Here is a 15,041-nt window from a genome sequence, read left to right as displayed (position 1 = left end):
ACAGCGGGAGGCGAGTTCACCTTTGCACACCGCGAGGCGCGCATCTGTCCACAGCTCTGCTTGCTCCGCAAGGACTCAGCCAGGACAGAGGCTCCAACCGTTCCCCTGAAGGCTCCGCGGTGAGATAAGTCGCTGATGAAGCGGGTGGTGGTGCTACGGGGAGACGAAGCCTGAATACGCCCGATCTCGGAAGCTAAGCAGCGGTTGGAAGGGCACAACAAGTAACAGGTGGTAGAGGTGGCTTCTGGGATGGGATGCTATCTGGTTGCGCAAGCGGGCAGTGAAGCAATATCATTGTTGTACTGTGCTTCTACGCTCTCGAGTCTCTATTTGCCTTCCCCCCTTCACCAACCATGCCCTGACCAGCGTGGTGAAGTACGGTCAACGATTTGTTCCATTGTTGCTGGAGGAGGTGGAGGAGGAGGGGAGAATCTCGGGGCGTTTTCTGCCAAATTCGTTGCACGGCAAGGACCTCTCGCGAGGATGGGAATGCGGCTAAAGTCGGTGCCAAGTCGCCTTGCGCGTGGAATGTGTGGCACGGATCGAGCGTGGTCACAGTGGCCAGCCCGTCTGCGGAGAGACTGTCAAGTTAGACTTCAGCGAGAGAGATGAATTATTATTGATTGTGCTTTGCGCGCGCGCGCGTGTGAAAACCTTACCGGTGAAGATTGTGCTCTGGAGATGGTTATTTTGTGCCGCTATCACGTGATGAGATATAGAAACTCGAAAAGAACATCCTGGTAATGAACAGTTTTTACTGACGAGCGATGGCTGTCGAGGCAGAGGAGCGGTGAGAGCCCAGGCGCTCGACAGACCGCACTGCGCCTTTCCCTGCGTCGCTCTGCCCGTGCCGGCGTGCCTACTCGGTCTGTGCGTATTGGTGTCTCTTGTGTGTGAGCGAGATCGTCCGCCTTTGTACATCCATCTCATTACGTAAGTTGAACTTCTTTCGCATATTACGTAGTCAACCGTGTTCATCGGAGATGCGTCTGTGTGTGTCTCCGTCTGTAGATCTATGTATTTGTACAAGTCTCCTCTTATTTTAATGTATACAGTGCCTTGGCCAAGGCGCTGCACAACGATGAGCTCTGTCTGCAGCAGGACAGTGTGGTGAGATGCGTCGATGGGAGGGGTGTTAGTACATAGATGTGGTGATGTGTGACATAGACGATGATGAAAGTGACAATGAGTGTTCAACGACGGGTGAGTAATGGATGGGGGCCGTCCATAAATGACGTCACGCACCGAGGGGGGGGGGGGTCAGACATTTGAGAAATGTGGCGTCGCATCAAAATGCGCAACTTTAAATACATATTAATTAAATATAATTGTTATAACAACACTAATTTTGATTAATTTTCATTAAAGATTTGATTATTTACATTTACTAAGGTCACCTTTTATTTATTCCATGAAGGAGCATTTTGCTTCTCCATGGGAGAATGGAGAAGCATAAATTTTGTAAAATGTTTTAATGATTATTAAACTTATCTATTGTAATGATTCTACTGGGGCTTTTCATTCCGTGAAATGAATATGTGATTGTTATAATTGTACTCTCCATTTTTCTTCGTTCTACTACAAAGTTTCAAGTATTTTTGTATAGTTATAATTACTTTTAATATTTTATAATTATAAGAGAATTTCAATATAATATTCTGAACATCTGCAGTTTTAGTTAGACGTTGAATATTTTCAAGTAAATTTTATGCAAAATTTCAGCTTTCCAACGCCTCCTTTTTAATATTTTCTCCTACATCAGAGTGCAACGCCACATTAAATACGCACTACAATGACAATAGTTTAAAGCGATTTGAAGCAAGTTTTATTTTCAAAATGAAATATAGTTTTGGGGGGGGGGGGGGCAGAGCTTTGTGACGTCATATTTGAGGGGGGGGGGTCCTGACTTTTTGTGACGCCGTGTGACGAGGGGGGTCAAAAATCGGCCAAAATCGCGTGACGTCATTTATGGACGTTCGCCATGGGTAGGGACGTTGGGAAATGGGATGGAGTTGGTGATGGAAGGGAGGGGCTGTGGGCGCGTGTCTGTCTCGAGTGGGAGGTGGTGGCGGAGTGGGTAGCGTGCTGCGCTACGAACCCGGCGACCCGAGTTCGATTCCTGCTCACGACCAACGACAGTGGCGAATATTTGAACTGGTCCTGGGCCTCCACTAGGTCGACTGCCTCAAATGCGTACCTGGTGTGGAGCGTGAATATCACCACTAGGGAGACAAAGGCGGCCGGGCGTGGTGCTGGCCCCCCACCCCCTCGTGTGCCGTGCCGGCTCGCTAACAGCACTTGTCCCAACAGTCGATTAAGGATATGCGGGGAGTCTTTGTCGTCTCTCCCTGTGTGTCGCGTCTCACTCCGTGTCCGTCTCCGTGTTGTCGATCTAGGCACTCGAGATGCGTCTCTTCTTCCTGCTGACGCTTTCGGTCGCCGTGGCCAATGGGTGAGACCTCCACCTCGTCACCTCACACCATCTCGTCATCCACACCTCACTCCTCATCTACTCCTCCTCTTGCCAGTGCATGCAAACTTGTCGGCATTGCCAAGGCACGGATGGGAGGCGACCCTTTAACCTGTGACCTGATCATTGAAGTCTGTGGCAGATCCAAGCTGGGGGAGGGGGGGGAAGCAATTGCCGCCCCCTGAGACCCCAAAATATAATTAATAAGAATTAATTTTAATATAGCATCGTTAACGCGACTGCGTATCACAACGCTGTAAAAGACAACGGTGCAAATATATATTGTCCCTCGCAAGACCCAGAGCACACCCAAACCAATGTCAACTCAATGAAATGCTGCAGTAAACATTTTCTTAAAATTGGGACAAAAATAGTGGAAGGGATTTAATTTGGTGAATATGGAGTGGGAGCGCATTCCACTCTTGAGATTTACCAGAGAAAATAGATTGGCTGTGTTTGTATTATTGTTGTTAATGCAGGGGCCTGTTTTAAAACCGTTGACAAATGTGGGGCGACTACCCCTCTTGAAGCATCGAGATCCACCTGTGGTTGAGGAGTATAAATCCGTGCGTTAATCGCCGCTCGCGAACTCTGCCAATTGCGCCCGTCCCCGCCAGCACATACCTCGTCACCTACCCGCGCAAGTGGAGCAGCGGCGACTTCACGATGGCCGTCTCCCTGCTGCGGATCAACGGCAGCCAGACCCAAGCGGACGTGACCCTGCAGCTTCAGCCCAACGGCACCCGCAAGGAGCTTAGCGGCCTGCGCGTGGGTAAGCGACTGCCTGACCCCTCATCGGCGGGCGACCCTGGCACGCAAACCCTCCAGCGACACGTGCACCGTGGTCGTGGGGCATTATTCACACCGCGCCTACCACGCGGAACAGGTCGAGGTGGGTGGCTGGTAACTCCCCACCACCGGGGTGAAGGCCTCCCCAAATATCTTCCCAATCCCCTCTTTTTTTTCTGCTTCTCCTCCCTACTCTTGGTCTCTGCTCCAACGGAATTCGTTTCCTCTCTCATCTCTCGCCAGCTGTTCTCTTGGGGAGTGCTACCCAATTGCACTCGATTTCATTGGCATTAACAACAGCAGCATCTGTGAGCCCTGTTTGTTTCCCTAATGCTTGCAGACCATTTACGATGCTCCTAAACATTGCACTTTAGACAAGACGGTATATAAAAAATACGTAAAATACGTAAAATATGTAAGCTGTGTGTGGAACTCTTCCTTTATTGATTGCGCACATTCCAGTGGTGCAGGGAGTAACGTGGCGATTTGTCTCCTCAGGTTCAACCAGAACGGTGACCTTCAGTGAGGTGAGTTTTCTCTTCACATTCCACCCTCCTCGAGAGCGTGAGACGTGGTCCTTGGGGGGACCACGGCGGGATGTTCTCCTCGAAGCGTGACCAACGATGGGCCTCTTGCCCTCCTCGCTCAGGACAAACAAAAAAAACAATCCTCAGAACTACTTACGAGATGCCCCGATGTGCCCTGGGTCAGCCACATCGTGAGGCTGTGCACCTTGAGACTGCCATGTTTCGTCTGAAATATTTGTGTTTGGGCACCGTTTTCAATTTTCTTCTGTAATGCGGTTGTTCTTGCGCTGAAGTCTGTTTGGCATCATTGCTATATTTGTTTTTACTTTACTGCTTTTGTCATTGTGGTGATCCAGGTCACGCTTGCAAATGAGACTCCTATTTTGGTCTCTTGTGGCCACACCTTAAACAAATAAAGAGGAAGCTTAAATAGCAGGTTGGGGCTGCTTTTGAAAATTGTATCTGAAGGAGGAGTCACGTGGCCGCTGCAGGAGCTCCACTGAGAGATGGAGGAGGAGAGACGGGAAGAAGAGAGACGGAGGAGGTTCTAATGACACGGCCGCTATCGACGTCGCGCGGTTGCGCAGCACGCACGAGGGCCCCCTGCTGCTTCCCGTGACCCCTCCGTGCGTTCTCGCTTGCGCAGGCCGAGATCCTGACAGGTAACACCAGAGACTACGACATAACCGTCACAGGCAAGGCCGACGGCGGCGAGCTTTTCTTCACGCGGCTGCGCGGCCATGTGGCCCCACGGGACGTAGGCATCTTGGTGCAGTTGGAGCGCTTGGTCTACGCGCCGGGCGACGTGGTGCACTTCCAAGTGATCGGCTTCCACTGGAACCTCTTGCCCTACCACGGTTCTTTCAACGTCTCCGTGTGGGTACGTGCACCTGAGTGTGCGTCTGCATGTGTGCGCGCCGCGCTACGAACCCAGGGAGCGGAGTTTGATTGTTGTTCAACACTCACATTGGTGACGAATGTCCTAACCGGCCAAGGGCCTCCCCTAAGTCAACTCGACCTTAAATGAATACCTGGCGCTGGGTATGAGCCTGACCACTGGGGAGAGAAAGGAGGCAAGGTGTGGAGCTAGCCACACAGACCCCTCGTGTGCCGTGCCGGCCTTCGTAGGTGCTCGTTAACAGCCCTAAAAGTCTGTTAAGGCTATACGGGGGATCTTTTTCTTTGCAGAACCCAGTGATGTTGCTGGTGCAGTCGTGGAAGGACGTGCAAGCAAAGAACGGCGCCATCTCCCTGCGCTTCCCTCTGTCCGTGCAGGCGAAAGAAGACCAATGGAGAATACACGTGCAGGCCGAGGCGAGTGTCAGGGGTGGGGGTGGCACGGTCAGTGGAATAGCAGTGGGGGAGGGGGCAGCACATATGTGCGCTGCTAATGACGAGGTTGTCCCAATGCTAATAACTTATTTTTCCATTGCACAATCGAGTCGTGCTGAGCCAGTCTAGCACTGCTCAGGAGCCTTTGGGTTATTTCTCCACTGCAGAGGTGGAGCCGGGCCGCTGTCGTCGCGTGCGGTGAACGAGTGGAGACTTGCGCAGATGACGCTTTGTCTTTGTAACGGTGGTGATCCATCCGATGGCAGCGTTCTCGCCTCCTGGGTTGATAGTGCGATGAGCGGATCGCACTTCAGAAAGTTCACGAGGGTGCAGCGTGGTTTGCTTGAATAGATTTAAAGACGATGTTGTGTGACGCCGTTTTTGTTGTTTTTGTCTGTGTGTAGAGGTTCCAGACTGATGTCCAGTTCACAGTTAACAACAACGGTAAGTGCTGATCGCAGTTCACTCAACTCAAATCAAATCGGGAGTGCGTTTTGGTGTTTGCTCCATTCTTATAGTCAGTCCCTCCAGAAAAACGCGATTATGCGATCGCAAGATTTCACGCAAAATCAGCCAAAGTCCGCATATTTATGCGGGGGGCGCGTTTTTTCAAATACGCCGCACTTTCGCCGCATAAATTGCAGATTTCCGCGCGCAAAATATGCGGGCTTGCATGATTTCATAATCCATGCATTTTCGTTGCAAAAAGTCACATATATCTTAGCAGAAAGTTGAAAAATGTTGCGTTTACTTCACACAAGCGCAGCCATTTCCCCTGTTGCCATGGGAACGTTATGAAGTGACGTCACTCATTACGCGACATCATTGAAAAGCTGCAAACCCCGCGATGCCAATGAAACCATGATGAAGCCCGCAAATCTTTCTCATTTGCCAACAAACATAAGCGCAAAAGACCGCGCTAAGCAGTTCCCCAGTGTGTTACATGACAGTGGAGGCAAATTATTTTGCATAGCTACCTCTGTAAAACAGGAAGCACACATTTTATTTTTTAATATTTTATTTATTCATTTTTACAGAAGTTGTAGCATATTCATTTTGTAAAGCTACAGAACTTGTTCGACTCAATGTTTTGTAAGTTTGAGCCATCTGTTTGTTAAGGTCTGAAATAAAACAAGATGAGAACTTAAATATTCCCAGCACTTTCTGTGATGTAGTATGCTTGCTTATCATAGGAAGTAATAAGAAATGACTCTTTACATTAAAGTAGTAGCCTAGTGAATAGGGTGTTGGGGGAATCACTTTTTTTTCTCTTTTTCATCAAACCGCAGTTTTTGCAAGTTCCCGCAATTTTTGCAAGTTCCCGCAATTTAATCGCATAAAATTGCATAAATATCCCGCATATTCCATCGCATTTTTTAAGAAAACGTGCCGCATAATCAACGATTTTTGCCCGCAACAATCACCAAAAAACTCCGCGTTTTTCTGGAGGGACTGTATAGTGCAAGGCGATCATCACACTGCTGTGTTTCACAATGTGTAATCCCAATTTTGCGGATAAATTTGACAAATGTGGACCATGATGCGGGCGCACAATCATCTATTCTTCTTTGCATATCAGTGGTCCTCAATGTCCATTGTGAAGCAGACTGCACGTAGCTTTCTAGGGTGAATACATCCACAGTATTAACCAGTGCTACCGGCTGGACTTGAACTGCAAACCTATGTTAAGAGTCAAACGATTTAGGTTCCAAAGCCGAGGATTATACCCGTGTCATGTAACAAGTACTAGTGCCATCGATTGGTAGAGATAGTTCTGTTTTTAATGAATCCGTTCTGAGGTCTCTGATTTTTATTTGCCGTGAACCATTGCTGTGTGCTTTTGATGGATGTCATTGTTTGCTATGATTGGTCCTGAGATCCACGACAACATCTTTTGCGATACACGTAATGGCCACCACTGTTCGAGAGCAACAGCAACGCTCGATCACCGTCGCCCCTTTCGTGACAAACCTGCGGCATTCGTACCACGACCACCACCACGTTCGCATGTGCACGCGCGATGTAATTCCGAATCGTGATTGTGAACCGCTTGCGAAGTGTGTGTCTGTCGCGGTGGCAACCGACCCAGTTGACCACTCCAGGCGGACCAGAGTCGAACTTGCCAGCTGCCGCCCGCATTTGGGAGCGATCATGGAGCTCTCAGCCGCGGTGTCATCCCCCCCCCCCACCTTTGTCCACCGAGCAGCTCACAGCACCAACGAGTTGATCGTCGAGCTCCCCAGCTACTTCTCCCTCGATGGCAGCGATGATGCTTCTGTGACGATAACTGCAAGGTGAGGGCGAGTGCTGATTTTACACCCCGCACCAGGTTCTCATTTGAGGCCGAGTCATCCTAGAGGAGGTCTAGGACTGGGGTTGGAGGGTGGGGGGTCAGAGGGGGCTGGACACGATGCAGCAATTGGAACCACGAGGTGATGAGCGTCGCGGTTGTTCCCCGTACACACACTGCAGTGGGAGCCAGAGCTGGGCGCACGGCCAGACGTGAGCAGTACGCGTCGCTAGGCATCCTCTTTAACTTGTAACATTTGTGCGGATTTTGCGACACGCTGGCTGTGTCGTAGCCCCATATGTTCTGTAAGGTCGCACCACTGCGTTCATTCTAAAAGTAGCTGTCGCGTGCAGGAGCCGAGGTCGGCCTTGGCAAGGCATCGCACAAGTCACCGTCGGCACGGTTTTCATAGAAGCACCCATCAGGATGAACGTAACGGTATGTGACACGTCACGTTTGCACCGTGTACATCTGCGCGCTCTGTCTGTGGTATGTGCTTGTCCATATGTTGAATCGCTGCACTGGCTTCCTGTTAAGTTCAATATTTTAATTTTTTTTGAAGTAATTTCAAGGCTCGACTCTGTATTGCACCTTTATATTTACAGAAACCATTGACATATTTGTGCTCCGCACTTTGAGATCCGTGAGTGAACTCTTGGTGTTTCCTATAATTTGAAGTAAAACTGAGTTGTGCGGCTCCCTGCCTCGGGAACTCTACTCGGAGTCATCGGGAACGCTGGCACAGTCAAATATTTTGAAATGAAGTTGAAACACACGTGTGGAGTTAGCCCAGTGAGGTTGTAAAGTTCACAAATGTGCTTGATCAAGGATTGCCACCCATCCCACTGACCAAACCTGGAGAGACATCTCAATCAACGCTTGACTGTGATAAAGTTCAATACAACAAGAGTACCGGATCTTGGTACAAACTAATTCCTGCTGCCTGAACTGTCTGCATCAAACCTGGATAGGTTGCAACCCGATCATGATCCCCCAACCCTTCCCCTAAATCACTGTGGTATTCAGTGGCGTGGCTATCGAGTTTACAGGCGGGGGACAGGGGGGTGAGGGGAACCACATGATGTTTTAGGATTCCCGATAACACGACGTTTTTAGTTGCAGATTTCTGGAACGACAAACTTCACCATCAGACGTAATGACATCCTGACCCTGCTCAACAATTATCCGTGGAATCAGGAGGGTCGTAGAGAATTGGATGTCACCGTTGAGGTCAAGGATGACCAGACAGGTAGGGCCGGGGCCTGTTGTTCAACGCGATTCAAACCTGACCCCTGACCTCTGACCCCTGACCCATGCGTTCCCCCTCATCTTTTGGGACCCTCATCTGGAAAGATATGTATGTTGTACTCTCGCACTGTACATAGCCAACCGTGCTAATTTACTTGGGTGTAATGCTCTTGTGGGAACGACTGAAGAGGAGACGTGGGCCGGAACGTCGTCTCGCAAAGAGCGCACGCCTAGTGTGCCGTCGTATACTTTGCTGGCACAAGCACTCCCAAGGAAGGACGTGTGGACCTCTTTTACACGAACACAATAACTTGAACGCAACATGACGCACACTCCTTACTAACACCAAACACACGGTACACAACATACAACACTTGCAAGACGAACACCAAACACACGGCGTACAACATACAACACTCACACGACTAACACCAAACACCCGGCGTACAACATACAACACTCGCACGACTAACACCAAACACACGGCGTACAACATACAACACTCACACGACTAACACCAAACACACGGCGTACAACATACAACACTCACACGACTAACACCAAACACACGGCGTACAACATACAACACTCACACGACTAACACCAAACACACGGCGTACAACATACAACACTCACACGACTAACACCAAACACACGGTACACAACATACAACACTCACACGACTAACACCAAACACACGGTACACAACATACAACACTCGCACGACTAACGGCAAACACACGGCGTACAACATACAACACTCGCACGACTAACACCAAACACACGGCGTACAACATACAACACTCACACGACTAACACCAAACACACGGCGTACAACATACAACACTCACACGACTAACACCAAACACACGGCGTACAACATACAACACTCACACGACTAACACCAAACACACGGTACACAACATACAACACTCGCACGACTAACGGCAAACACACGGCGTACAACATACAACACTCGCACGACTAACACCAAACACACGGCGTACAACATACAACACTCACACGACTAACACCAAACACACGGCGTACAACATACAACACTCGCACGACTAACACCAAACACACGGCGTACAACATACAACACTCACACGACTAACACCAAACACACGGTACACAACATACAACACTCGCACGACTAACGGCAAACACACGGCGTACAACATACAACACTCGCACGACTAACACCAAACACACGGCGTACAACATACAACACTCACACGACTAACACCAAACACACGGCGTACAACATACAACACTCGCACGACTAACACCAAACACACGGCGTACAACATACAACACTCACACGACTAACACTAAACACACGGCGTACAACATACAACACTCACACGACTAACACTAAACACACGGCGTACAACATACAACACTCGCACGACTAACACTAAACACACGGCGTACAACATACAACACTCACACGACTAACACCAAACACACGGCGTACAACATACAACACTCGCACGACTAACACTAAACACACGGCGTACAACATACAACACTCACACGACTAACACCAAACACACGGCGTACAACATACAACACTCACACGACTAACACCAAACACACGGCGTACAACATACAACACTCGCACGACTAACACCAAACACACGGCGTACAACATACAACACTCGCACGACTAACACCAAACACACGGCGTACAACATACAACACTCACACGACTAACACCAAACACACGGCGTACAACATACAACACTCGCACGACTAACACCAAACACACGGCGTACAACATACAACACTCGCACGACTAACACCAAACACACGGTACACAACATACAACACTCGCACGACTAACACCAAACACACGGCGTACAACATACAACACTCGCACGACTAACACCAAACACACGGCGTACAACATACAACACTCACACGACTAACACCAAACACACGGCGTACAACATACAACACTCACACGACTAACACCAAACACACGGCGTACAACATACAACACTCACACGACTAACACCAAACACACGGCGTACAACATACAACACTCACACGACTAACACCAAACACACGGCGTACAACATACAACACTCACACGACTAACACCAAACACACGGCGCACAACATACAACACTCACACGACTAACACCAAACACACGGCGTACAACATACAACACTCACACGACTAACACCAAACACACGGCGTACAACATACAACACTCACACGACTAACACCAAACACACGGCGTACAACATACAACACTCGCACGACTAACACCAAACACACGGCGTACAACATACAACTTCTGGTGCCCTGGTGGCACACGTCACCTCTCACCGGTTCCGTTTGATCTCCCGGCACGGCAGTAAAACATTTGGCATGTTGCTAAAACAAAAAAAACCCTCCACCTACTTCCATTCATGAGTATAAATAGGTACACCGCAGTTAGGGGGCAGGCCACATGCCACGTGTGGTGTGGTAAAGTGTAGATCTTCTAAAACATCTGACTACCATGAGAGAGTAAGGGCATAACTCCTGATCCCGAGGGGCTGTCTGGAGCCGTGCAATCGAATGGGTGCGGCCCAGGTGCCTCCTGCAGAATCTTTGTTTAGCCTGCGGGAATCTGATTTAGCTATGAAGCTGTTGTTCACGGGTGACTCGTTCCTGTCGAGATTAAGTTTCTCACTCTGACCTGATGAGCTTCTAAAAAGTGGACAGAGTTTATCACACCGAGTCATTGACCCCCCATGTGCGTGGCCTTCCCAAAGGCTTTGTTCTTTGACGACGATTCTGCATGATGGGTGTCCGTACCTTCTTCTGTTGTGCTGCATGTCTGTGACGCTACCCACTGCCTGGGATGCTGCTTGGGGCTGTGCGGCGCCCAGGCAGCCGTGCGCTGCTTGCGTTTCTCTGGCGGGGGCTGTGTTGAAGTCCAGCCTCGACATCATTGCTTGCTTTCACCTTCGCTGCGCTAAACCAGCTTCTCTCGCTGTTTTTTAGTCTTTTCCTCTCCTTGGCCGATTATATTTTTGTGATTTACAGCATCTGAGCACTTTGTAGAAAGGTGTTTTATAAATGTAATGTATTAATTTATTTTGTCGTTGTGATTGACTCCTCTTCCTGTTCACTTTGTTTGTGGCTCCTAAGCCAGGACAGTCGTCCGCACAGACGGAATCCGCTTTGTACAACATAGAGTGCAGCTCACCAATTTGGACGGCTCGCTTTTCAAGCCGGGTCTTCATTACCACAGTGAAGTAAGTGCATGACAAAATATTTTTACTTATTTTTTTTAGGTGGTCGGTCGATCAGAGGGCTGATACTAGACCAGATCCATAAAGCTAACTCCCCCGTGAAGCTGGGCTCAATTAGAGAGTTCTGTTACCTGTGTTGTTAAACCAGCTTCTCACAAGTAGTGAGTTGACCATCTTAGCCTGGTCCCCAATGTGTGACATCCATTGGTGTTAGTTCTGGGTTTGGAGGGCAGCGTTCGACCTCCAATCTTTTACCAAGCTGGGTCCAGGTCAGAGATTTAGAGACTTGGTTCCCCTTTGTTGATTGGCTCTCAATCCCATCCTTTTCCCCATTTGGTGAATCTAACCGGATATACCCCACGCCCTTCTCCGTATCACGTGATCTCCCCTCCTGTCATTCTCCCTCTGTCTTGTGACACCCCCTCGTTAGCTTCTCCATTTGGCTTCCCAGACCTGGGATTCCCACACAGGGGGCTCACCCCTTGACTGTGTAACTCGGTCCCATACATTTGTTGTTGTTGTTGACAAGCGTACATGGCGTGTATATATGGAAAAAAGAGGCGCTGATTGCTTTAGGACCACAGTCACAGTGCATGACAAATGTCCGGTGTTTTCCAGATCGGTGTATCTCTCGCAGATGGCCAGCCACTCACGGCCCAGGATCTAGGCACAAAGCTCATGGTGACGGTAATTCAGGCCTCCACATTTGAGCCTATTGATGGGTGCCAGTTTCTCAACCAATCTTTGAACGACCAAAAAACTCAAAGAAATTACACGGTCCCTGCCAGCGGCGTCGTTTCTGTGGACGTACCGACGTCTCGCGACTCCATCATGCTCCTCGTGCAGGTAAAAGCCATGGGTTCCGTCTTCTCCCACGTTTCACTCGAACGTCGCCCTGCCAAGCATTCTCCCTGCAGGTGCGGGACCCGGCTCGTCACCGAGCGCGGAGCCAAAGGCCCCACATGCTAAGTGGACGGCAACAAAGAGCGCTTGAATAAACGTAATCTTAGATAAATAGTGTAACGCTATTTTCTGATTGAGCGAGATTATTTTGGAGGCTTGACGATGGGTGGGAATTCCAAAGTGGAGCGGTGCGAGGGGGAAGAAGCCGAGGGAGAGGAGTGAGGCGACCTGCAGTGTGGTGGTTGCGTGAGTGAGTTGTGGCGACCTGCAGTGTGGTGGTTGCGTGAGTGAGTTGTTGCAGTGTGGTGGTGCAATGGAGTGTGGATGAGGATGAAGGTGCGGGGAGTGCAGAACAGCAACGGATTTCACTGCGCGCCGGTCTTGGTACACATGCTGGCCAACGGGCCCAATTCAGGCTCAACCCGCTTACACGCAGTGCTGTGAGATCTTCTCGCAATGTCCCGCTCTTTTTGTATCTCAGGGGGCAAACCCAGCCCGGACGCCGCTGCTGCTGCTGCTGCTACTAACGGCGCGATGTCTGTGTGTTCATATGTCTCCGTGTCTGTGCGTGACTAGGCTCGATTTGGAGAGGTCGAATTTTGTCATTGGGTGCATATGGACAGGAATTCCCATCTCGGCCACAGCTTGGATATCACCGCCAATCAGTCCGTCGCCAGGGTGAGAACCTCCTGCCACGCAGTACCACACGGTGCCCCATGTTCCACGCAGTGCAGCCTCATGCCCGACTCGCAATACAGGTGAAAGGTGGGGCAACCCAAGTAGTGGGCAGAGCCAGCGTCGGGCCACTCCCTGTATTGGTGGGGCTAGTGCCCGAGTGGGTGTGGATATGTAAAATAGGTGGGGGGGGGGGGGGGTGGGGGTTGTGCCTGAGGGAGGGGGCTGTCATTTCAGCAGTGTCCTGGCTGGGCCATCAAAACCGACGCGGGCTCTGTGGTGCTCCTGCCGCTGGGTTGAACCGGTGCGATGCCGGGAGCCAGGTGCTGCTCTGGCTTGGGTGGCGTCCCCTGTAACTGCAGGGTGGGTGTGTGCCGTGTCTCCAGGTTGGGATGCCGGTTGCCTTCACGGTGGAAACTCTGGATATCATCACAGAGGTGTCCTACCAGGTAACGCTTGCGCCCAACACGGCCATTACCACAGAAGGCACCAGCTAGAGCAGGGGCAGGGAGTCCGATGTGTCGCTGTGCAAGTCTACAGGCCTGTGCATGGATCTCTGTGTGCATCCTATATGTCTCCCTCTGCTCCCCTCCATACTCTATTGGCTCTCTCATCTCAGTCTACTCCCCTTCACGCACTTGTTGAAGACCTCGGAACAACCTTCGCACAGTGGGAGGTCACTGGTTCTCCTCTCCTGCCAATTCTCAGCAACTCCCTTCCCCCAGCCGTCTGTGCTGTTGACTCCCTGCCCCCGTTCCAGTCCAGGCTCCAGACCTCCTCTGCCTATTTCTGACCGCCCCCCCCCCCCCTATTCTCTCGCTGTATAAAGAACGAGGCTCATGGGTTCTGGACGGTGCCTTGAGACGTAGTACTTGCGCTTGGACGCTGCTGCGTGCGCACGCCTTGCTTTTGCCTTGCACGGAAGAGAGGACTTTGGCGTAGAGCAGCGGCACCTGGCTTGCGTCTCCGGGAGCGCGCGTTGTGAACGTAGCGCTCATTTGCCGAGTGGCGGACGTCCCCGCGTGCCAGGTGGTGTCGAGGGGCCAACTGGTGGAGGCTGGCACGGCGGCCATGCCGCGATTCTTGCTGACGCCGACACGGGCCTGGGGCCCCATGGCCCACGTTATCGCGTACTACGCAGAGAGCAGCAACCTCATCGTCAACAACATGGTCTCGCTGCCAGTGCTGGGTTACCTCCTCAACGAAGTGAGTGCGAGCGTGGCGATGACAGGCGTCCCTCCCCCTCACGTTGCGGTCGGGCCGTGCGGCTCTCACGGTTTTTGACGATTCTCGCTACAAGGAGAGGCGTGGCAGGAACGAGAGAGGGGAGGGATGTTTTATGACGCATTGTCCTCGTTTACTGGTTCGGAATTTCGAGTGCGAGGTTTGCGCGCGTTGGAAGTGGTGACGCACGTCGGTTCGATGAACCGTTTATGACCAAAGCTATCGCATTTATATCGGCCAAATGGAAGTGACCGAGAGTGGCATCACGTGTGTTTATTGAGTGACCGTCTTCCTGTACAGCAGTTGTGGTGTCTTGAGCGTGTGGCTA

The 15,041-nt window shown here is 50.7% G+C and overlaps 1 protein-coding gene across 4 annotated transcripts in view; it reads left to right on the top strand.

Moving 5' to 3' along the window:
• LOC144938581 (CD109 antigen-like) overlaps positions 1–15,041 on the top strand; it is a 31,676-nt gene continuing 16,635 nt past the window's right edge. The window contains exons 1-15 of one of the 4 annotated variants that reach the window (XM_078866547.1): positions 1–119; positions 2,397–2,452; positions 3,088–3,242; positions 3,758–3,786; positions 4,433–4,666; positions 4,975–5,100; positions 5,523–5,562; positions 7,325–7,412; positions 7,762–7,846; positions 8,525–8,657; positions 11,808–11,914; positions 12,530–12,757; positions 13,391–13,492; positions 13,876–13,938; positions 14,519–14,695. In XM_078866547.1, the coding sequence (XP_078722673.1) occupies positions 2,406–2,452; positions 3,088–3,242; positions 3,758–3,786; positions 4,433–4,666; positions 4,975–5,100; positions 5,523–5,562; positions 7,325–7,412; positions 7,762–7,846; positions 8,525–8,657; positions 11,808–11,914; positions 12,530–12,757; positions 13,391–13,492; positions 13,876–13,938; positions 14,519–14,695 (1,614 nt within the window). In that variant the 5' untranslated portion in view covers positions 1–119; positions 2,397–2,405. Of the gene's footprint in view, positions 120–597; positions 934–2,396; positions 2,453–3,087; positions 3,243–3,757; positions 3,787–4,432; positions 4,667–4,974; positions 5,101–5,522; positions 5,563–7,324; positions 7,413–7,761; positions 7,847–8,524; positions 8,658–11,807; positions 11,915–12,529; positions 12,758–13,390; positions 13,493–13,875; positions 13,939–14,518; positions 14,696–15,041 lie in introns of those variants that run through there. The other 3 variants (XM_078866549.1, XM_078866548.1, XM_078866546.1) reach the window with 3 other exon arrangements.

The sequence above is a fragment of the Lampetra fluviatilis genome, chromosome 22 (genome assembly GCF_964198595.1).
Source record: "Lampetra fluviatilis chromosome 22, kcLamFluv1.1, whole genome shotgun sequence".
NCBI lineage: Eukaryota > Metazoa > Chordata > Hyperoartia > Petromyzontiformes > Petromyzontidae > Lampetra > Lampetra fluviatilis.
The sequence above is the reverse complement of the archived record's forward strand: the minus strand, read 5'-3'. Positions and strand labels throughout refer to the sequence as shown.